Raw genomic sequence first — 23,065 nt, 5'->3', positions numbered from 1 at the left:
GTACTCATAATCTTGGCTGATAACCGCCATTCGCTATATACATCGTTGGTATCGACGTCAAAGGATTAACACAGACAAATACACAATCCATACAATCCGATTTGATTGATGTTAGATCTTGCATCAAACAGATCTCTATATAAACAGATAATTTCTGATTCTAAACATTTGTATTACGTTCATCTAATTATTAGGATATTAGATATATTATAAAGGAAGATATTATGTATTAAATAATCTGCCTCTTCTTCCGTTTTGAAATCCTCTACAAAGGGCCTTTTATAGTCGTTCAACTTTTCAGCTCAGAGAAAAGAACATTACGCGTATTCCTAGCAATCGCCCAAAGACTCGAACGTGTGCTTCGATAAAGCTCGCTTAACTTTCATCGACACATCGATAACTTTGCGTTCCAAGATGTTATTACGCCCTAGAATCCCTAACATAATTTTAGAACCAGAATTTCTGTGCAAAACAATTCCATCGCTTTGTCACGCTTAACGGCTCAATCATCGAAACATGTATCATAACGCACGAATTATGATAAAAAAGAAACTGTCTTTCGAATAAAAGCAATCCGTTTGCCAGGTGCGCTTAAGGATGTACAGGATGTCGACGGAGCAAGTGTACGAAATACAGCCGCTGGAGGGTAACAGTTCCGCTCAACGTTACACTCAACAGCCGAAACAACGATTCTCTGAAATGCCTACTCCGTCGGTTTCGCCGACGTCTTCTCTCCGAAACCGCGTCTCGGAACTGCCAAGAGCCGCGAGTGCATCCGTTTCCGGTGCTGCGGGCATTGTCTGCTCTAATACGGATCTGATATCGATCCTAAGCTCGTTAGCGTCTTCCGCGACGGAAATCAACCGATGCGGCGAGGAAGCGCCGAGTTCGCGGGACGATAGCAAATCAAACTGGCCCGGAAAAACGACCGAACAGAAAGGAAGTCGATCGAAGAGCTTCCGTTCCAATAGCTTCGACGTGTCGACATTGCACGGAGCTAAAAGTAAGCTTAGCGGATCCTCGAAAGCCGCTATTTCGACCTTTATGGCACCGTCGAATTGGTTCACGAAGAGACACCAACCGATGTCGAAGAAGCCGGAAGATTTAGTAACGGCCAGTTTAAGTCTCAAGTTCGATAAATCAAAGGTAGTGAAGGCGGTGAAGGAAACGTTGGGTAAAAAGTCCCCTAATAGCGAGGTCAAACACAAAGTTGTATGGGACAACACTAGTGGAACCAAAGTGGACGCTCAGCTAGGTTGTATTTCTCGTTACGATATCGTTTCTTGTTTAAGAGCCATCGTAGGTGGAAGGAGGAATGCAAGAACGCACATAATACGCAAAAATCTATGGCAGATTCAAAGTACAGTACTCGTTGTGATATTCGGTAAAGATAATAAGTTCTCCTATGGAGATTTCATTTTTTAAATTATTCTCGTACAAGTACGTATTTGCATAAATAAATAACACACGGTCTCTGCGTAAATACCCAGGCCAGTTATAAATATTTCAGTTTACCAACGATATCTCAACATGTGGGACACTCACATGTGTGCTACTTCGTGAGCGATGATAAAGGCGCTGGTCAAGCCTTCGTCTCGATTTAACGCGCACGATCTCGAAGGACCTCCTATATCCAATCGCGTCAACCATACAGCAACATCGTGATTTACGTCCTTCGAGGACAGCATCTTTCTGTTCCATTTGTTCACGTTCTCGAGAGATCGTCTGGCATCGCCACGGCGGACCTACGACAACGTTTAATATTTTCTTAATAAAAGCTAGCAAATATTACGAATATATTATATTTATTATTACATCATGCATTATATACTATATATAAATATTCGTCAATGATAATAAATATATGTGCAAGTAATCGTGTTGTTGATTGTAATCAAATGTAACTTGTAACGCTATTAGTATTTTAATCTTCCTGAAAAATGTTGAAATGTTGATTCAACAGCAGAGAAGAATAGCAGAAAAAGAAAAGTAAAAGGAATCGCAAGTGTCGTATATCAATGATATTATCATAGGTCTATAACATTAAATTAAGATTCTTAAGAGATGAAAAAGGTTTAATAGTCGATTATACAGATATTTCGGATACACGATAAATGCGAGGTTTGTCAATGATCCGTGAAAATTGTTTGTTTGGAAATTTGTTTCCAAGGGATCGTTCACGGTTGTCCAATTTAACAAAATGGAACTCGTTGCATTTTATCGACCTAAAACGTCATGCGCAGATATTTTGACCTATATAATTTATATACCATACACTGTACAGATAAGTAGAAAATAAAATAATTGACACTCGCATATGCGTATCTCAGATAGTTACTACTTTAGTTAAATGATTTAATTTAATGGAAATCGCTTACCATAACGTCTCGTTTTTCCGCGTATAAAATCATTCGTACGATCACTAGAATCATGTTGGATTCGAGCGATGGGTCCATGTAAATTGCACTGACCTAGGATTAAAATACGTACGAAAATGTAACAGGCGTTAAAACAGTATTACAGCCTTACAAATAAATTATTATTCAAAACTCTCGTAAATACATCGTATCTTACATAATTTTCCTAAAAAATTAATTTTATTCGTTATATTTATCTTAGGAAATGTACGTTATTAATCTCAACAGCATTGGAAAACCAATTACCGAATGGCTGAAATTAATCGATTACAAAATTCCATTACGGATAAATTATTCGCTGAACTTTTTAAAAGATACGTGTAAGCTTTGAACAGCGTAAACAGAAAATACAGAGCTTCCATCCGAATATACGATCGAGATGTTTGAAAGCAAGTAGCGTACCTTGAAAATACAGAGATACGCATAACTCTGCCCTATGTTTCCCGGCTGCTTGCGTACATATGTAGGAGGAGGTATTCTATATCCAAGTATAATAACAGAATTTCGTTTGGTATTACTTACGATGTTTAAAAGAGCCAAGATATATTGCTGTACTCGAATTCCATGAAAATCTACCACGGAGTAATCAGCAGCTATTCCAAGCTCTAGCCATCGTGGCGGCGAATCCTTAGCAGTTGGTCTTTTCTCTAGAAATGACTTATCTTAGAAATCGACTTATCTTCCACGAAATTAGAAAGTCTACTCGACTCGACTTGATAGCTTAAACGCATGATTATTAAAAGCATAAATTAATATCTACGAGCAAGTATTCGTGGAATAATTATTATGATATAAATAATTATTTCAAAAGTATAATTTCAAAAATATCAATTCGGTATCACCGTGAATTTCATCCTGCAAATTTCTTTAAAATTCTTGACAAATTTTGGTAAACGTATTCCTCCAGCAAATTTGTCTATTTTTCTATTTTTTTACATTAAATTAGGCAAGATAGATAAAGATTCGTGCAATGGACAATATACATATGTGTAATAGACAGGGAATAATAAAATAAATTAAAAACAGCGAAATATAGATGAACGTGTAGAAGATCAAGCGAGAGTGGAACGCAATAGGGAGAATAATTGTAAACCGAGTTCCTTTTAAGGCTGAAGATAAGCTATTCTTATATTACATGCTGTTATTATTACTTTTGTACACGATAGATTGGAATATCAGTACAATTTCTTTCTTTCAGTAATATTCGATGATTCGTTAATTTATTAACCGCTATATTGTACGTGGTAAGTAGAAAAGCAACGATTGTACAAGAATGGCATTTGGAAAAATATTTGACTTACTTGATAATCTGTTCCTTTGCCATTTAGGACCAGAGAAGTATCCAATTTCCTCGGGATTTGTTATTTTATATAGGTTGGGGTTGATAATCTCGGATCCACTCGGATTGGTTATCACACCTTTTATTTTCTCTCTTATACAAAACACCAAATCACACAGCAAACGTTTAAACTCTCCCAATGCGTCTTAGCAATTAAGGCGTGGTCGACTCCTATGACAAAAGAGCGTCGTTAGGAGTCGTACCAACACAACCCTAGTAACCTTTTAGTAACTAGCGGTCATACCAACTGAGCATTTCTCAACAGGATTTACGTCGATCGATAATTCTTCCACTATTGTATCGTTGTATTCTGTGGAGACATCGTCTTTTTCATCGTACAGAATCAATTTCTCAGCTTCTGGGTATTCCACGTCGAAGACGTCACCGGAAAGATTATAAAATCCCTGAACATCGTGGCTTAAGGAATCGCGTTTGCTTCGTTTCGACTTTCTCTTACTTTCTTCAACTTCGAATTTATTCGATTTCCCTGTAACCGAATTATCAACGTTTTACCACGTTTGCCTGTCTTATCTTCGCTATTCTCGTTACGGATAAAATGAAAAAATAGTTGCAAAATTTCTGAAATTGTAAATACGACCAGACTGGAACGTATCAACGACATATACGGTGTCACAAAATTGTGACAAGTCAATATTCCAGTTGTTAGTTTGTTGAATTTACGCCACCGCTGATTAAACGTATCACGCTTTAATAGAAAATTCAATTTCCCAGCGGGGAAAATGGAATTTTGCGCTAATTAAAGTATTGCGCTTTTGTACAAAATTCCATTGTTTTCTGTTGCCCGCGAAAATGCAATTTTACGACGGACATTTCAGACAAATTTCCATCAGACGGCTTTCCATCCGTAAAAAAGAATGCTATCTATAAAAGTGTCAATGGAAATTGATCAAAGTAACGTCAAACAAACCCGTTTAAACAGCGAGGTAAATAGACCAATTGCTTTTAACAAAACCTGTATCGTTGCTCTTAACCGTTTCACTTTTAAATATCAATCGGCGCTGTTCCTCATTAAAATTTCGATTCAAATCGAACGAGAAATACAGCGTAACACTTGGAATTTTCTATCGTTTCTCAACCATACTTCGAACATTTACGTCGCATTCTTCGATTCATAGGATCGCGATGTTGGATTCTTCGATTTCGATACAAAAACGTTTCACAGCTTTCGACGCGGGCAATTTAATTAAGAGAACAAATAATTTGTTTATAAACTGCCAATTACGTGCCTTGAATTTCCGATATATGCAATAAATTTCATTGCTACTTGACCTAAGTGGGTCATAAAGTTGCAACCGTGTAAACCGTGCCACGTAATTTTATTGCATTCAATTTTCCACGTTTCCAACAATTTATCAAATTAGAATTTATCCGCGCATCGTACGAAATTTTTCATAAAAATTGATTAATAATAGTAGATATATAGCTCCTCGTATTCGTAAAACAGATGTTTAATCTGTAAACAACGAGTCGTGGTAATTACGATACGATCGATTTTCAACTTAGCAAAATTTGTTTCCATTTAACATTCACATCCAGATTGTATTTCCTTTGTAATAAATTAATTATATAATTAAATAAATTTATTATTCGAACCGATATTCAGATACAGTTCGAGTATACTTGATAAATTTTCAGACTCGATTCTCCAAGTCGAAAATGAGAACGTTTTATCCTATACTTTTTCTTCATTTTTCCACAAGGATTCGCGTTGTTCTCGCTTTCAGACGTTGTTCCGTTGCATCCTGTATATACGGGGTGTGCGAAAACCGTGTGTTTAAACCGTCAAATTGTAAGGAGTTGATTTACAGACAAGAAGAAGAAGAAGAAGGAAGAACTTTATATAATGTTCGTCAACGGACGTTTCTTTACAGAATTACAAACGAGTATCGTTCGTACGAAACAGGTAACGACGCGTTTTCCATCGCAGCGTGCAAAAGTTCGCTGTATTATCGTGTCAGCGCAGTTGCATGCTTTTTATCATGCGACAACAAGCCCGTGTCGTTAATAGCTACAATAATGATACAATGAAAAATTATTATCTGGTATGTTTGATTGGTCGTTGGAGAACGTTGTCCGTGTGCTCGGATAGAAGCCTGACATCGATCAACGATGGGAGTAATACGATCTCGTACACACAGTTGCTAACAATTCGATCGAGTTGCAAAAACCGCGTGTTTTTACTCGTTGCGCTAGTTGTTCACGCGAACTCGCATCTCCAGAATAAACCTTCCGTTTTACAGTTGCGAAACCATAAATACAGAAAAGAAAACGCAGTTCTTGAAACTCTGACGAAACGCTGATAATACGGTCAATTGTCGCGTGCCGTGGAATGGAAAATTCGTCGTTACTTGTTTCATACGTACGATACTTGTTTGTAACTGTGGAAAAACGCGTTTATTGCCCAGCTTCGTACGACATGTTTTTCGGTAAATATTTACAAAGCGGACAATCTCGCCATATTCAACGGCTTTGAAATATGTTTGCCAAGGCTAATATTCCGAACAACTTTTTCCTGTAATACTCTTTACCGTCGCTCTGCTTTCCGCGATATTCGCAGCAATTTCTGTCTCGACGACAGCGATGATTTCGTAGTTTCGCTTTTCTCGATATCACTGCTAAAGCTTTTCCTACCTCGAATAACGACGCAAAGCTTCGTATGAATCGTATCTATCCTGTTACTTGATACGCGAATTTAATTCGCGGTAGCCTCAATGATGTTTCTTCCCTGTGCGAGTTGAAAATGATTATCAGAACTGCATATATATATATATATATATATATATATATATATATATATATATATATATATAAATGTACGGACATCAACGTCCGAGACGTTCGTCCATGCCAAACGGTAACGCGTACAGGAAACATTTGTTCAAAATGACTTTGACTTTAGCTATATTTTTAAATTGGAATTAGCTAATGGTCGTTCGCTTTGTAAATGATTATTTCTTTTTCTTCTTTTTGCCTGCAGATTAAGCCCTCCCTGTTTGACGGTTTAAATTTATTAAATTAAATTTATTAAACCGAATATATATATATATATATATATATATATATATATATATATATGTCGGAGATGAAAGAATACTGGAACCTTCCCTTCGGAACTTTGGGAAGACCCCTAGTATTGTAATTTGGATTTCACCATAGCCGAATTAAGAAACTGTTGTCATTCGATTCGACTGTACTTATTTGAGATTTATGATAGTGAGCTCGGGCTCGAGGCGACAACCAGTCGCCGAACGTAGTCGCGGTCAAGGGATTTTTTTTTTTTTTTTTTTTTATTTATTAGAATATTTACAATCAATTCTCGTTGAGAATTTTCAGTAACTTAATTTGGCGTGATACAATGACATGGATTATAATAGCTTTATATTGTTGATTCTAGTAGGACTAAGGGTTTAATCTAGTGGGTATTTTCTTTTTAGTCTGCGGATCTGGTCCGTCGTGTCCAGTAGTTGGGTGACTAGTGGGTTGTGGTGGTTGTTGACTCTTGTGCTATATCTGCTTCTGGACTTGTGTATTTCTTCTTTGACTGTAGGTATCTTGAGGTCTCGGTGGATTGTTTCATTGGTAACATACCAGGGTGCATTTAATAGGGATCTTAGCGTTTTCGATTGGAAGCGTTGGAGTATTTCAATGTTGGAGTTACTTGCTGTTCCCCATAGTTGGATTCCGTAGGTCCAGACAGGTTTTATTACGGCTTTGTAGAGGGTTATTTTGTTCTGTATGTTTAGTTTGGAGCGTCGGCCCGTGAGCCAATAGAATTTTCTTAGTTTTTCCTTTAGTTGCTTTGTTTTTTCCGAGATATGTTTTTTCCAAGTTAGCCTCCTGTCCAGGGTCATGCCCAGGTATCTTACGGAGTCCTTGCTTGGGATTATTGTGTTGTTAATGGTGACCTGGGGGCAGGTTTGTTTTCGGAGCGTGAAGGTTACATGGGAGGATTTTTTTTCGTTTATTTTAAAACCCCATTTTTGGAACCACTTTTCCATGGAGTCGAGACTTCGCTGGAGAGTGGATGAGGCAATTGCCGGGTCTGCGTGGGTAGCTAATAGTGCTGTGTCGTCGGCAAATGTTGCTATTGTTACCTCGTTTGATATGGGTAAGTCGGCAGTGTAGATGGAGAATAGTAGGGGTCCGAGGACACTACCTTGCGGTATGCCGGATTCTATTGGGAATGTTGCGGAAGTGGCGCCTAGACATTTAACTATGAATTGTCTGTTGGTAAGGTAGGATTTTAAGATGGAGTAGTATGGGTGGGGTAGGATTTTTTTAAGCTTGTAGAGTAGCCCTTCATGCCATACTTTATTGAATGCCTGTTGGATGTCTAGGAATACGGCTGAGCAGTATTTTTTCTTTTCAAGGGTTTGGCTGATCATGTGGGTTATGCGGTGGATTTGCTCTACTGTTGAGTGTTGTTTTCGGAAGCCGAATTGGTGATCTGGGAGAGTTTTCAATTCTTCTAGGAGTGGAAGGAGACGATTCGTGAGCATCCTCTCGAATAGTTTAGACAGGGTAGGTAAGAGACTGATTGGGCGATAGGAGCTGGCTTCATATATTGGTTTACCGGGTTTGGGGTTGAGGGTGATTAGTGAGATTTTCCACGCCTTAGGAAAGTGTTCTAGGCGGAGGATGGCGTTGAAGATTGATGCGATGAGTGCGATCCCTTTTATGGGGAGTTCCTTGATTGCTTTATTTCCTATTAGGTCGTGACCTGCTGCTTTCTTGGGGTTTAGGCGACTGATTGCTTCTATGATCTCTGCAGAAGTGAAGGGTTCAATAGGAGGGGACATTTGGAAGGGAGTGTGCAGGTATTCGGTGACGTCCGCTGCAGCTATGGAGGAATGGGGTTGGAATACTTCAGTCAGGTGTTCAGCAAATATGTTGGCTTTTTCTATAGGGCTACGCGCCCATCCACCCTGCGGGCGGCGGATTGGAGGTATTATTTGTGGGGGGCGCGTGAGTTTCCTGGATGCTTTCCATAGTGAGTAGTTTGAGTCGGCTGTGGGGGACAGGCTGGCGAGATATTTGTGAAAACGGTCGTTATTGTAGTTCTTTATGGTTTTGGATAGTTTTCTAGTTGCGTTGTTTAGTTTGCGTTTGTCCTCCGGTGTTCTATGGGTCTGCCATATCCTTCTTAGTCTACGTTTTTCTGCTATTTTTTTTAATATGTACTGGGGGTATTCGTGATTGCTGATGGACGTTTTTGCCGGTGTGGAGACGCGAATAGCGTTTATTATGCTCGCATTTAGGTATTCCGTGGCTGCTTCGATTTCGTCATTGGTTTTTAGTGAGGTTGAGGCTGAAGTTGTGCGGGTAAAGACTTCTCTAAAGAGCTGCCAGTTGGTGTGTTGGTTATGAATGGAGCCATTAGGTGTATTCTCGATGATGGTTGAACTGACTGTTACTATCACAGGGGAATGATCAGAGGAGAGATCGGCCGAGGAATTGATTTGGACGTGTCTTGGCGAGATATTTTTGGTTATGAAGAAATCAAGGAGATCGGGTATTTTGTTTGTGTCGGTGGGCCAGTGTGTGGGTTCGTATGTGGTAAGGTAGTTGAGGTTGTTGGTTATTATGCTGTTGAGGAGGTTTTTGCCTCTTACTGTAACCAGTCTGCTACCCCATTGGGTGTGTTTAGCGTTGTAGTCTCCTCCGGCTATGTATCTGTTGCCCAGGGTGTCCAGGAAGTGGTCAAAGTCTTCTTTGGCGATGGAGTGTCTGGGAGGGCAGTATACAGCTGAAGTGGTGATTGTACCATGACAGTCTTCTATTGCTACGTTTGTTGCTTGGAGGTAGTCTTTCTGGAATGGTGGAAGTTCGTAGTGCTTAATGTTTGATTTGATTATGATTCCGGTGCCACCGTGGGCCTTTCCGCTGGGGTGTTGGGTATGGTAGAACTTGTATCCGTTTATGTTCAAGTAGTTTTTGTCGGTGAAGTGGGTTTCAGATATGAGCATTATGTCGATTAGCTGGTGTTTTAGGAAGAGTTCTAGCTCAAGTTTGCGTTGCGCTAGACCATTGGCGTTCCACAGAGCTATGCGTCTTGGTTTTATTTTGTGTCTGGGCGTATTAATTTTTCCATTATGATTGTTAATAGCGATAGCAAATTGTTTATTTGCTCTGATTGTTTCTCTATTAGCTTTTCAAGTCTAGAGACGTTGTCTGTGTTAGGTGAGGTGGGGGCACTATTTTGGGGAGGATCCCTGTGGCTATTTGGTGTATTTTGAGTGCCTTGTACCGCTTGGGCATAGGAGTTTGAGGGAGTGGTGAGTTTGATAGGGCTGGGTGTTTGATTGGTTGGGGGGATTGGGATAACGGTGGATTTCGGCGAGCTGGGTGTTTGGTAATTTTCCTCTTTTGTTCTAAGTTTGGGGTATTTGCTTGAGTACAGAGTTTTGTAGGCTGAGCAGCCTTTGTAGTTGGCAGGATGATCACCTTGACAGTGGATGCACTTCGCTGGGGTTTCCGGTGATTTCCTGCACTGGTCGGTGGGGTGTGTACCTGCACATTTGACGCAGCGGAAGGTGTGGTTGCAGTATTTCTGTGTGTGCCCATATCTTTGGCACCTTTTGCATTGGACTATCTCCTTTTTGGTTTGCGGTGGTTCGAATTTAACGATGGCGTTCATTATGCGTCTGATATTGTAGATTTCCTTGTTGTTTGGTTTCTGTTTTAAATCAATGAAAAATAGGGATAGCGGGTCTTTTGTGACTCTATGCCTTATGTTGCTGACATTGGTGACTTCGTGGCCGTGTTTCGATAGTTCTATTTTTAGTTCGTCGATGTCTGCGGAGTGGTGGATGTTTCGTAGCACCACCCGAAAAGGTCTTTCTTCTTTGAGTTGGTAGGTGTGGAAGTTGGCGTTCAGGGCCCTGAGTGTCTTGGTGAGCTTCCTGTAAGCTTCTGGATTCGTAGGCAGGATTTTTACCTGATTGTTGGTTGTCTTCAGGTTATAGTCCTCCTTGGAGATATCTCTCTCTAAGGACTTGGTCATTGTCTGGATGTCGATGACATCGTTAATAAATAATGGTGGGGGAGGGGGGCGTCTCTGTGCGTGGTGGTTAAGTGGTGAGCCTGCGGTTTCCATGGCATCGTTGGTGGATTCCAAAATTGCGAACCTGTTGTGGGTGTTAATTTGCGTTGGTGGCTGTTCGTTCGAGTTTGTGTCTGCTGGTTCGGTTTTGCGTTTTTTCGCCTTGTTGGCGTCGTTGGCACGGTGGGATCTGCAGAATTTCTGCCACGGGGGGAGTAGCGCGGGGTAGTGATGGGTTTGGACAGGCGAGCCTGGTCGTGATTGTTGGGCCATCATCGAGCTAGCTATTTCAATATGAATAACTAGTCGTGAGGCTATGCGGCAGGGATCGGGTTGGGGTTAGGTGCGTAGGCTTTTCTTCTCTCTGGCGGATAGGAAACACTTGGGAAGATAGGAGCACGTTGTGTTCACTTTCGACGGTTGGGCGACACGTGTTGTTTTCGAACTTCACTGGGCACTAGAGGCACGTCTGCACGCTTCGGCACTCGACAGCGAACTGAATTTACACTGACTGCGATTTTGTTCTGAGCTCCAGCCGTGACTTTCCAAGACTGCGGTCAAGGGATGAACGTTTTATCTAACAAAGGCATGAAGTAACCCTATAGCTCTCCTTAAAAGGAATACTTAGGACGGGGCACGACGGTAAGCATTTCAACGATTTCTGTCCCGTGGCTCGCCACACGCAGACTCTATTCTTCGAGTAAGATGATTACCAGATGTCGACGCGTCTCCACAGTACATGTTCAGCTAGCCCGAGGACCTGCTATAAATCTTAAGGTCTGTTTAACTAAAGTCCTTCAAACCGACAAACAGTCCTCGTTCCAACTACGAGAAAATAGGAGAAATCTATTTTTCTCACCAACGACGCTTCCTCTTCTCGAACTTTCTCTTAAGGGCGGCTAGCACCCTTCCCTAACCACCAACATGGAAATTGACCAATTAACAGTAACGCCAATTTCCCTCACTTTCCGAATGAAGGCTTTTCTCCACGAATTCGATGATTTCGTGCCCTTGGGCACACCCATCATAGTTTTCCTCGACAGCGTTACCGTGATGGAGAACCACTCTCCGGTACGATCTCAAAGACGATTCAAGTAACTCTCAGATACGTAGTGATTGCCTCGTGCATTAACATTGAGTACAACTTAGACGCCGAGGAAAAGTGGAGTCCGTCGTCCCCTTGACCGCGGATTCGTTAGTGAGCCTAGGATCATTGTCATTAGCTTCTCGAGTACCTAATTATCCGATTACTTGTCCAATTCCATCATAGTCATATTTGCACTAGTAAATATCTCCTTTATTGCATAATGATCACGTCTAGCGCCAATAGGGATTCGTTTCACGCCCTCAACCCTAACTCAAATCTTAACGCCGACCCGACATATATATATATATATTCGTTTGTACTACGTTTACTCTCATACTCTATGTATGGTATTATAAAATCGACGCTATCAGTTCTTACAGTATCACGATCAGAGTCAATTTTAGAATAGAAGAAGCAATTAACGGCGGATCGCAAAGTAAGAAGCTTATAACATAATTGGCAAGGAAGTCGATAAATCGATCAACCAATCACCTACATCCAACCGTCTAACGAAAGATGAAAAGCCATCGCGATAACGATCCTTCTCACCTGCAGGATTTTCCGGATTCACAGACACGAAGCTCGAATTATTCCTGATCGACCACCACTTTTCGTTTTTCGGCTGAAACATCACATGCTGGCCATTCGTCAGCGGCTGAACGAAGAACGATCTCTGCCCGATCAACATCAAGGCGTACACTTCTTCTTCGCATATCGTCACGACGACGAAGGAACTCGCGTCTCCTTCCAAGCTGCCTTGTCGAAAATCGCAGTTCGCCTTGGCGTTACGTCGCTCGGACTTGGTTTTACCCTGACGCACCCAATTCACGGTGAAATTCGACGACAGTATCAATCGATCGTTGGCCATGGTCCTTAAGGTCCAGTTGCTGATCTCGAGGAACACCGGCTCTTAGTGGAGATACTCGCGCCAAGTTTCTCGGTCTTCGTGGGTCGATCTTCTGTTCCGCGCGCTCTCATTCGGGATCACTCGAGGGTAAACGATCTCGTACTCCTGCAAGCTTTGCAGAAAGTCGCTCATTCGCGACTTAGTAGCGATCGTGCCGAGCAGCCACGTGGCGAGGAGAAAACTGGGAAGTTTCGATCGCGTCATGTCTCGCGCGCTTTGATCGAAATTTCAATAGGATTTTCTGGCTACCCAAAACTCGCCAGGCATGCTCGTTCACTCGCAGACGTAGTTATCGCGATGAAAGCAGCTAATTCGCAGACCCGATATTCTCATTTCATTTCGCCGGTTCGTAACGCTTTCGAAACGCCGTGTCATATAGACGCGGATGCGACGATACTCTCGCGTTCTAACATTTTCAATGTCTCGCGCTTTATCACGTAGCTCGCGCGGAAGTAATACGAAGGTGAATCGTTGGTTTTAATACACAGGGTGTTGTTTAATCGATCGTATAATGGAGAAAGGAACGATTCTACGGTACACCAGAGATGAAATGAAATCATAGAATGCAGTGGTTTTGTAGGTAGTGCTTTATCGAAAAGATTAACCGTGAATATTTGCTCGACCTATTTATACCAAATTGATACAGAATCTTAAAATACAGACGAATCTTTCTCAATTTCCTTCGATCATCGTCTCTAGGCGTACGAAACTGCCTCGTTGAATTCGAACGTTCGTCGATTTCCTTCGACGTCTTTCAATTTCTTCTTTTTTCAATCGCCGTTCGCCTTCTCAAAGCTGTCTTCGAACAGAATTCTTAGAACGACTTCCAATTCCTTTCGATTCGTCCAATCGTTTAGCTTTACGAAACTGTTTCGCTAAACTCCTTTTTCCACTGTACTTGCGTATCGTAACCAACTCGTGGGCGGTAACTCGCGTCGATTAACGATTCACCACCAGTAAAGTAACCGGGAATGCAGCAAACTAGTAGTCGGTAGAACGAAGCGGAACGTAAGTGGAGCGAGCGATAAGAGCGATCGCGACAATCGCACGCCTCGCCGTGCGATTCCCACGTGCGAACGAATCATCAAATTCGAGCCAAAGATTCTCACCAACTCGAAGATTCGCGCCAGTATTTTCCACGCGCGCGTCACAGAAATTCGAACGACTTTCGCGAAAAGGACGGAAGGATAAGACGATCGATCGGATCTCGGGTCGATCGCGATACCCCCGGACAGAAGGTTTCGACGAAAAAGTGGAGTAGACGCGACGAAGGAGCGTCGTGCAGCAACTGGTGGCCAATTTATTCACCACGTGCCGTATGAATTTAATTTTCTTTCGCGCAAGAACGATCCACCATCGGAGAAAGTAGAATATAATTAATTTCGATCTCGTGTCGATCGCGACGTTCCGGATGGAACGTTTCGCCGAAGAGGTGGAATAAACGCGACGAAGGAGCGTCGTGCAGCAACCGGTGGCCATTTTTTCCACCACGTGGCACCACGTGGAAATTTAAACGTTTTCCATGAAAATGATGCACCATCGGTAAAAGTAAAATACGATAATTAATCGGTCGTCGAGTCGAACGTGATATTCCGGATAAAATTTTTCGATGAAAAAAGTGGAGTAAACGCGACGAACGAGCTTCGTGCTACGACTGGCAGCCACATGGACGGATGAACGCGGCTGGAAACGCACGCGAGTGCAGCGGCGAATTGTGCGTGAGAGTAAGCGCGAACGCGAGACTGGAAAAAGCACCAGCGCTTACCGCCCACTGAAGTTCTAATAATGGCAGCTTTATGTGCAATCACCGAGAAACGAGGGTGCTGGCGAACGCATTGTTCGACCCCGACCGAGACGATTTAACAAGGGCCGAGGATTTCATCTTGAACGTTGCTCTTGTCACGACCGGCATACTTCAAATCCGATGGACCGATGATGGAGATAGAGATGTGGCGGCCTTGGCGACAATGTTGTGTACAATTTTCTAATGTTATGTGTCCACGAGAAAATTCCCATTCTATTGGGTTTTCTCAAAAGTTTCTTTCGTTTTATAAGGAAGTGACAGATGCACATCATTTTTTGTTTTACATTATGATCCATTTTGTTCTATTAGTAGAAAACGGATCATACAAAATTCAATAAAATAATATAAAAGAAAAAATGTTGTGCATCTATTATTTTCTTATAAAACAGACAGAGACTTTTGGAACAACCTAATATGTTTCTCATTGACATCCTTGGGAATTAAGTAGAGGATAATGGAAAAATGGAAATCGATAAAAAGTATTTATTATTATATCGAGAGTTTTAATGAGTTTTTTTTTTTTTTAGAAAAGTTTGTTACTTTATACAATTTATTGGTAGTGTATTGCTATAACAATTTTTCTAAAATTTACAATTTAAATTACATTGGTTCGTTGAACGATCGAGTAATAACTTAGCAGTGTTTTAAATCTCATTCTCGTAGATTTGATTGTATTTGTAATTATTATAATTATGAGCATCGTATTCTTAAGAACATCCCCTTTTTACATTATCAATTGTTCTTTGATTTATCGACATCATTAGAACGAGAACATCATTATTATTTCCTTATTTCTGAGCTTCGTATTATCGATATCGTCGTAATTTTATTGACTTATTAATCAATATTCATCGTAATATTATTATGAAACACATAAGGAATGAAACTCCATGTACACATTTATAAAATGAAAACAGCATTTTCATTGGTAATGCGATAAATCTTATGTATCGTGTTGTTGTGTAATATTACAGTGTATGTTACAATGTACGTATAAACGCGTTAATAGAACCAATTATTCTCATCGGCGACTAAAATGATTCACGATCGTGTGTTACTTCGTCTGCAATGTCAGGACGGATACATGATAATTGTTAATGTAATTTGTAATACTAAAGCTAGAAACAGATCGATCCCTCTTATCGTCAGATCGTTCGCAGCACCGGTACCGATATTGCAAAACGATTTCTCGCAGCAAGTGGTGCAAGCGGAGAGTTTTGTTCGTTCACCGACCACTATACATCCGGAGTCGCATTTGTTAGTACACTTTCTCTCCACCGACCAAGTTTGTGGACTAGACGTTGAATCTTCGGTGCTGGTAGTATAAGAAAATCGCTTTACCTGAAGAGAAAGAAGCAAACGTGAAAGGAATATTTGCAGATTTTAAACTTTCACGATGTTCGTTATATGACATGTCCTAGCGGATCGCAAGAGACACTCGTACGCTAAAATATAGTATTTCTTTTAATTTTGTCCGAGTACGAGCTCATTTTGGGCGGCATTAAACCACGAACTTGATAGTATCGAGCGAAAAGAGAAAAAAGAAGACTGAAAAGAAAAGATGAGAAAGAATTCTACATGTACGTAGAATGATTCTTGATACTAAAATTAAATTAATATTTGCAACAATTCCTTGTTTCACTCTGTATGACATTTCACATTGGAACTTGTAACGAACACGAGTGAGTGTGAACGTAACATATTTTTAGTCAAGGGAATATCAATTTTCCAGAATATCTCGCATCATTTCCAGAGAATACGGCTCGTTCATGGTTAATTCGGTCGGTTAATATCGATTACGGATTTCGTAAAATTTTTGCCGTGTATGTGCAAACTGTACAATTATATCATATCCAATATCATTGTTGATTACCAATAAATAAGAAGAACAAATAAAAAATTGCATTTGCATATTCCCTCAAATGTGTACACCATGTACATATGTTCCTATAAAGCGGATTCAATTTCAATAAAGTACGTAATTATTATGAAACTGAATTGATCGACTATATTGAACATTTCCAAACACTAAAATCGCGTTATGAACGAAATGAAACTGTGGCTCTATCTTGAACAGCCTTCTCTCGCTCTCGTGTTGACGATAACTAATATCGCTTTTAGCTAGCTGTTTGCTATATTCTGTTTGCTTTAAAAGCACGCGATCAAAGCAAAATATCAAACATCTGCTGAAACACGTGCGTGACCTGTGTATAATCAACAAGCGTTTGAATCGCTGTTATCATTTGTCATTACCATACAGGTCCTTTTATCACCAGTGCACTTGTGCCCGAAAGTGGTGAAGTTTCCGGTCAGATTGGCGCATCTCTCTCCATCTTCCATTGTATCACACTGATGACACCATAAATCGTTTGCTCGTTCCGACGCTGCGTGAGTTCGATGTTCCGTAGTTAACAGTTGGCCTGATCATCGGACACAATCAACCGACAAATACGTATTAATTAATAGAAATCGTGATTTATCCTAGATTTCTAAAGATTATTAAAATCGACGTAGGAATCGGACGTAAGACGTTGGGCAAATCGTTGTCTACTTTTTAATGCTTCGCATTTTTCTCTCTTTTATTTCTTAGAAATTACTTCCTTCTACTTCTTCCTTTCTTTCATTTTTCAAACAAATGTGTCGTGCTTTCATTAACGTCAGATTTTTGTACATTTTTGTACAAATAAATAGATATTAGTCTTGACATTTACAGACACATCGGCGATATGCGTAAGATGAAATTTCGTCGCGTTCGTTGACAAGATTGCTAGGAAGATTGCGGAAAGGGATATCATCGAGGAAATCGTCTAATAAGGTGAAACATCGGTTTAGGTTTCTTATTTAGAACGGAATTCTTCGGATGTTTAGCTTTTCCGTCGAATAGCGTCTCTAACGATATTTCGCCAAATTTTCCTGCTGTTCTTGCGATACGTCCGACGGTAAGACTTGGCAAGCAAAATATCGTAAACGTATCCGGAAATTACGAAAAATTTATTTCGATTTATTTCAATTAAACGTATTCCGAGAGCAGCAAACGTATTCCTTATCCATTGGCAGGTAATCAACGAAATCATACACGGGTACTTAAAAATATCTACAGTTATGAAAGATATTTCCAAGTTCGGAAAAACGCTTCCACGCAAGTTTGATCAATCGTACCAATCCTCTAGAGTTTCAGCTTCTTAACAGATTCGATCATCTCCGAAGACTAAACAGACGGTATACGACTACGTTTGCATCTACACGACAATTGAATCTACGCAAGACTGCAGATTCGATATCCACGAAATATTCTATGTATATTTCATGAAGTTAAAAATTATACTGTTTTATTTCACATCTGGTTCCAATAGAATAAGATGGATTAAACGTAATTCAATAAAATAATTTAAAACAAAAAATGTTGTGCGTCTATTATTTCCTTATAAGATAAAAGACACTTTTGGGACGGTCTAATGTTAAAAATTCTCTGTGAAAGTTGATTGTAATATTCTTCTTATCTAAAGAAAAAGAGAAAATAGAAATAGATGTATTCAGTATGAATTATTTATTTTATACATAGGAAACATAGGCAAGACGGTAAATGAAAAAGGTAGCCTCGAAATGAGAATTCATCGCGAAGCTTATCACGGAAGAAAAGTCAATTAAATGCACCGTGTACGATGATCGTTGTTTACACGATTCGTAACACAAATGGCTAACACCTACGAGTGAAGGCTTCAACAGGTGCACTTTCCTCTATATGCAGTTTATATGTAGAGGAAGATCTTCGCTATAAATAGACGAAACATCGTTCCTTCAGACATCTAGTGAAAACTCCCTCAACGAAACACGCTCCTAAAACGCAACTTGTTCGTAAAACAAATAGGGCCATGTAACTGAAAGGAACCTCGAGAAAGAAAGAGAAAAATGGGAAGAAACAGAAACTTCCATTTTCCATTACAGAAACGCTCTTTGTTAAAAGAAAAATTCCTCAAATTAAAAATTCTCAAAGACGAAATACCGCCATTGTCTATCCTGGCAAATTATCTTCCGTCTTAACCAGTTACCTACTCTTGACGAGTATACTCGTCACGCGTAAAAAGCAGTTTTTGCTGTTTAAACTGCAATTTCAGCGAAAACTAAAATATATTCGTAAATTTGAAGACGTTTCGACCATTTGGAAGCCAGGACCAGGTAAAACGTACAAATGAAGAGATATAAATAATTATTATGAAAAAACTATAATACAGCGTGAACAAAGTAGTTGTTCTGTCCTTTCTAACGCATTTTAGTCGCATTAGTCGCAACGGCTAACTGGTCAATACATTGTCGAGTCGATCAACTTTGGTATTCCGATCGTATCGACGTGAAAATCGGCGTGACGAATAAGGCGAAAGAATCGTTTTCTTCTCTCGCAAATACCGAAGATGGACAACGCGTATCGGCGAATTTTTAATTTCAGAAAAATGTAATTTAATTCGTGGCGAAACGTGTGAGAAACGCGTCGAATTAAAGAGGCGAAGGTTTAAGCAGCCCGACAAAGCGAGTGAAATGCGAGGCTTACCATTGATGCTTACGACCATGGAGATAGACACGACGATCAGGAAGTACGTGACAGGGTACATGTATCGGCCATGTTGATAACGTCTAGCGCGTCACATTCGAAAATAAATTCGGCTGATGTCATTGGCGCATTGATCGCATGCTGGTGTATGGCGGCGAGCGCGTTGCGACGCAAAACGAGCGGATTTGGGTACAATAGGCAGCCATATTGAGAATAGCCGGAGTCTGCGCTGGATGGGTACAGCTGCTCCAGAAACCTTGAAGCCCAAGGAAAATCAATATCCATGGCAGCCGGAAGGTCCTGTTCGTTCAGCGGGAACGTTTGACGTCAAAGTTTCTGCGCATTCGCATCACACCCAGAAAAAAGAAAATTCACTGTCACTGAATCAATGATTTGTCGACACCGCAACTAAAATTCAACTTACAATGCCTCGAAAGCTAAAATAGTCCGACACTCGCCGTAAAAATATCTTTCGTTTCGTACGTTCATTCGAACGAAATAACTCGTCTGCAACTGTGGACCGAACCATTTGAATTTTGCTCGACGAGTTAGAGGAAATCTTCGAAATGTGTTATTTAAATCTTCGTTACAGGTCCAGCTAGAAAAGTTGTAAAAAGCTACCTTTACTTTCTTCTTCGCTATTCCGACTAATTGTACTTCTTTCAACATTTCTTTACACGTCACCTATTGTTAATCTTTCCAATTCTTCTAACTCGTAAAAAAAAAAAAAAAAAAAAAAGAAAAAAGGAAAGAAACAAATTGTTTGACTCAATTTTTGAAAAGTTATTCTGTTTTAAAGAACGCACCAACGCCTCCTATAGCCCGTTACACGAGACTTCGGGATTTTGTTCGTTTTGTAACGAAACACGACTATCCAGATCACATTGGTAGAATTTGAAATCATCCTGAAAGTGCAAATGTAAAAGGCAGAAAATAGTTGTGGCGAATATTTGGGGGGAAAAATAGTACATAGTATAGATAGGTATTTTGAGCGTACAATAAATATCAAAAATTATTCCATTGAATATCAAGACGTATCGGTACAACAGATAATTGACTGTTTAATTAATTTCGTGAAATTAATTTCCTCCACGAGATACACCATAAAGAGCTATCTTCAACATGTTATAGACGCGAAATACTGTCCCATTGAACATTGAGATGCATCGATGTGATGGATAATTGACTGTTTAATCACTTTTGGAATCTCTGCGAAATATACACTCGCACTAAATATCTTGTTACTTAAAATACAATATAATATGTAATATGCGATATGTAATATAATATGTAACATACACGTACACACGCGATATATTTATAAAGAAGCACGTATCAGAGTTGGAATAATTTCGTGAGCAACAGTAGACGGTAAATGTAATTTGCAAACGACCTCTTTATCAAATATCGATAAACGCGATCGATATGGAAGGGATCAGTCCTTATGCTGGCCAAATATTCCGTCATCATTCAAACATCCATCGAAACTAATCCCAGTACATACCATTCGAATAATCGAGTAACTTCGTTATCGCGTATGATACAGTGCAATTACTTGATTGCAATGATATCTCAATGATTATTAACAGATACCAAGATGTCTCGACAGTTGCAAAAATCTTTTATAAATAAATTACACGTGGCTCGCGAAGCTGTTTCAACGTTGCTGGAAACTTTTTGCGTATATGATATACGAAGCATTTCGAAATGATCATTGCAGCACTGTAGCGAGACACGCCTAACTTGATCGTATCGGTGAAATTTCAAACGGATTTGGAAGTGTGCATAGAAGTTATATTTACCAGGGACACGTACTTTCCAAAAATCATCAAACTATTCGAACAGTCAATTATTATTTAGTATGTTAATAAGCCACGATGTACAATACCCTTAAAAAGTTAGAAAGAATAAATTTTCGGAAAATGGAACAATTTGACTTTCAAATGGCTTGTACGTGATGTAATCATCTGTTTGATGAACTTTTAATTGCTATCGTAGATAGGATCGTAAAATACTACGAATGTTACAGACATTGTCGTGATTTTCCTATAAAGTAACACACGACGCGTAGTCCGTTTGATGTTCGATTTACTTGGCTCTTGTAATCCAATTTCAATAAAATTGTACAAAATGCACGTGATACGAAAGAAAATATAAAATATACAAAATACTCTTTACTTCTCTTTTTTTTTTTTCAATCATATTCTCAAAAATATGAATTTGCATCAAAATCTACAGTCCAATTAGAATATTAGAAAGAATATTCAGACAGACGATGTATATAAAGGAGATACAAATTACGACGATGAGAGAACTCGCAAGATATTTGTATCTGTGAAATTGCAACTGTTGCGTCGATAAATATCTACGCCGATTAAATGTTTGATACACTTCGGATTCTCATCGGAAAACCAGTAATAACATATTTCTATTTCGTAATATATTTCTGATGTACAGAGGATGCTCTCAAAAAAATATACACCCACTTTAATTAAATGGTATCGTGAAATTGCTGCATCGTATTATTACAATTTTTATACAAATCTTCCTTTCCTTCAATTTTGTGTACATTTCGGATGTATTCCTTTCTTTTAATCCTATTAATGGATCGATAGATTTAATTTTATAAAATTGATTTTTTGAATATTTATACATTCCATATCTTTTTAAGCACCACGTCACACGATTCTTTCGGTAGAAATAACTGCGTAAATTTAATAACTGCGTAAAATTACATTTTCTCTGTACCTGGGAGCTTTTGCGCGGTGAATTTTATACGATCGAAGCCCCTTTTTCGAATGGCATGGGTGCTTCGGCATGGGAAAGTGCCTCTCCATTATCGTTTTAGCTGGCTGTTTCCATTTGTATAAAATCGTCGTTATTATCGTCTTTATCACAACGAAACCATCCCATTACATCAGTGTATTTAAGGTTTCCCCACAGTTACCCCATCATTCGAGCAATCCACGTGCTTTACATAATTCTCAATATCACGTTTCCATTTTCTAACATCTGTGACTGTAGCTTTTCCAACGTCACGTACTCTTGATGAATTCTATCGCCGATTCTTACACCACCTCCCACCTTTTTAATTAAATTCTATTTTCTTTCTGTACGACTGGAACGTTGTTAGTTTCATACCAAATTCTTATTTATCGGAATTCTATTCTATCGAACAGAGAAAAGAATGTGTAGATTTTTTAAAAAGAAACTTATCCGTCACTGAGAAATGTTAGGTTCGACTGATAAAACGTACAGACACCAGAGTATTCGTGGGAGCAGTCGAACATCAACGATCTCGGCATATTCCACCTCAAACGCGATTCCGTAAAATTCAAACTAATCGTCCAGCGAGCTGTTCCATGTTTTCCAAACTGAACAGATCGTGAGCATCGGCCAGCGATATGGGAAATGAAGATAATTTCCAATTGTTCGTAACATCTGACGATCATTCGACTTAAAACATAGTTCTCGCGGTCGCGGCAAACAAGTTACGCAGGCAATTTGTCAGCTGTCGAACGAGAGAGCTGGCTGGTCGTACTGCGTTGAAGCAGAGCGATGCGAAGAACGGGAGAGACGCGAAAGGGAAGCGTTCACCGAGAATACGTCCGTTTCGTCTTTCTCGTTAGACGGTGGAAATGAATTGGCGATTTCACCATGAATACTACAAAGGAAGTTAACGCTGTAACTGGCGCGAGTTTCGCGTGAAACGTAGCCTTTGACGAGGTGAAAGCCGGTTTGTTTGCACGTCTCGCCGAACAAATCCGATAACCAAAATTGTCTGACGAAATTGTTTTACACGAGCCGTGTTCTCGGTAACGCTAGCGGCTATTTAATCAAAATTGTCGGCCGCGTTTCTCGTTGGCCGTTCGATCGACCAACGTGTAATTAAAATGATAATC

General features: G+C 39.8%; 3 protein-coding genes across 3 annotated transcripts in view; 1 reads left to right on the top strand and 2 right to left on the bottom strand.

Annotated features, from left to right (window-relative positions):
• LOC126926784 (uncharacterized) overlaps window positions 1-23,065 on the top strand; it is a 289,468-nt gene that overhangs the window by 68,402 nt on the left and 198,001 nt on the right. The window lies entirely within an intron of this gene.
• The window catches only part of LOC126926795 (uncharacterized), a 336,576-nt gene continuing 325,614 nt past the window's right edge, over window positions 12,104-23,065 (bottom strand). Inside the window, exon 4 of the transcript XR_007714869.1 lies at window positions 12,104-12,172. The gene's annotated coding sequence lies outside the window, so the exon portion shown is untranslated. The remainder of the gene's footprint in view (window positions 12,173-23,065) is intronic.
• On the bottom strand, window positions 15,150-19,224 carry LOC126926811 (uncharacterized). Its single transcript, XM_050743192.1, has 3 exons — window positions 19,164-19,224; window positions 16,871-17,037; window positions 15,150-15,958 (listed from the first exon to the last, which is right to left on the bottom strand). Exons 1-3 carry the CDS (start codon window positions 19,222-19,224, stop codon window positions 15,689-15,691), a joined length of 498 nt encoding a protein of 165 aa, XP_050599149.1. The 3' UTR covers window positions 15,150-15,688.

This window comes from Bombus affinis, unplaced genomic scaffold (genome assembly GCF_024516045.1).
Source record: "Bombus affinis isolate iyBomAffi1 unplaced genomic scaffold, iyBomAffi1.2 ctg00000059.1, whole genome shotgun sequence".
Classification (NCBI taxonomy): Eukaryota; Metazoa; Arthropoda; class Insecta; order Hymenoptera; family Apidae; genus Bombus; species Bombus affinis.
Note: the sequence above shows the minus strand (reverse complement) of the source record. Positions and strands in the feature narration are given on the sequence as shown.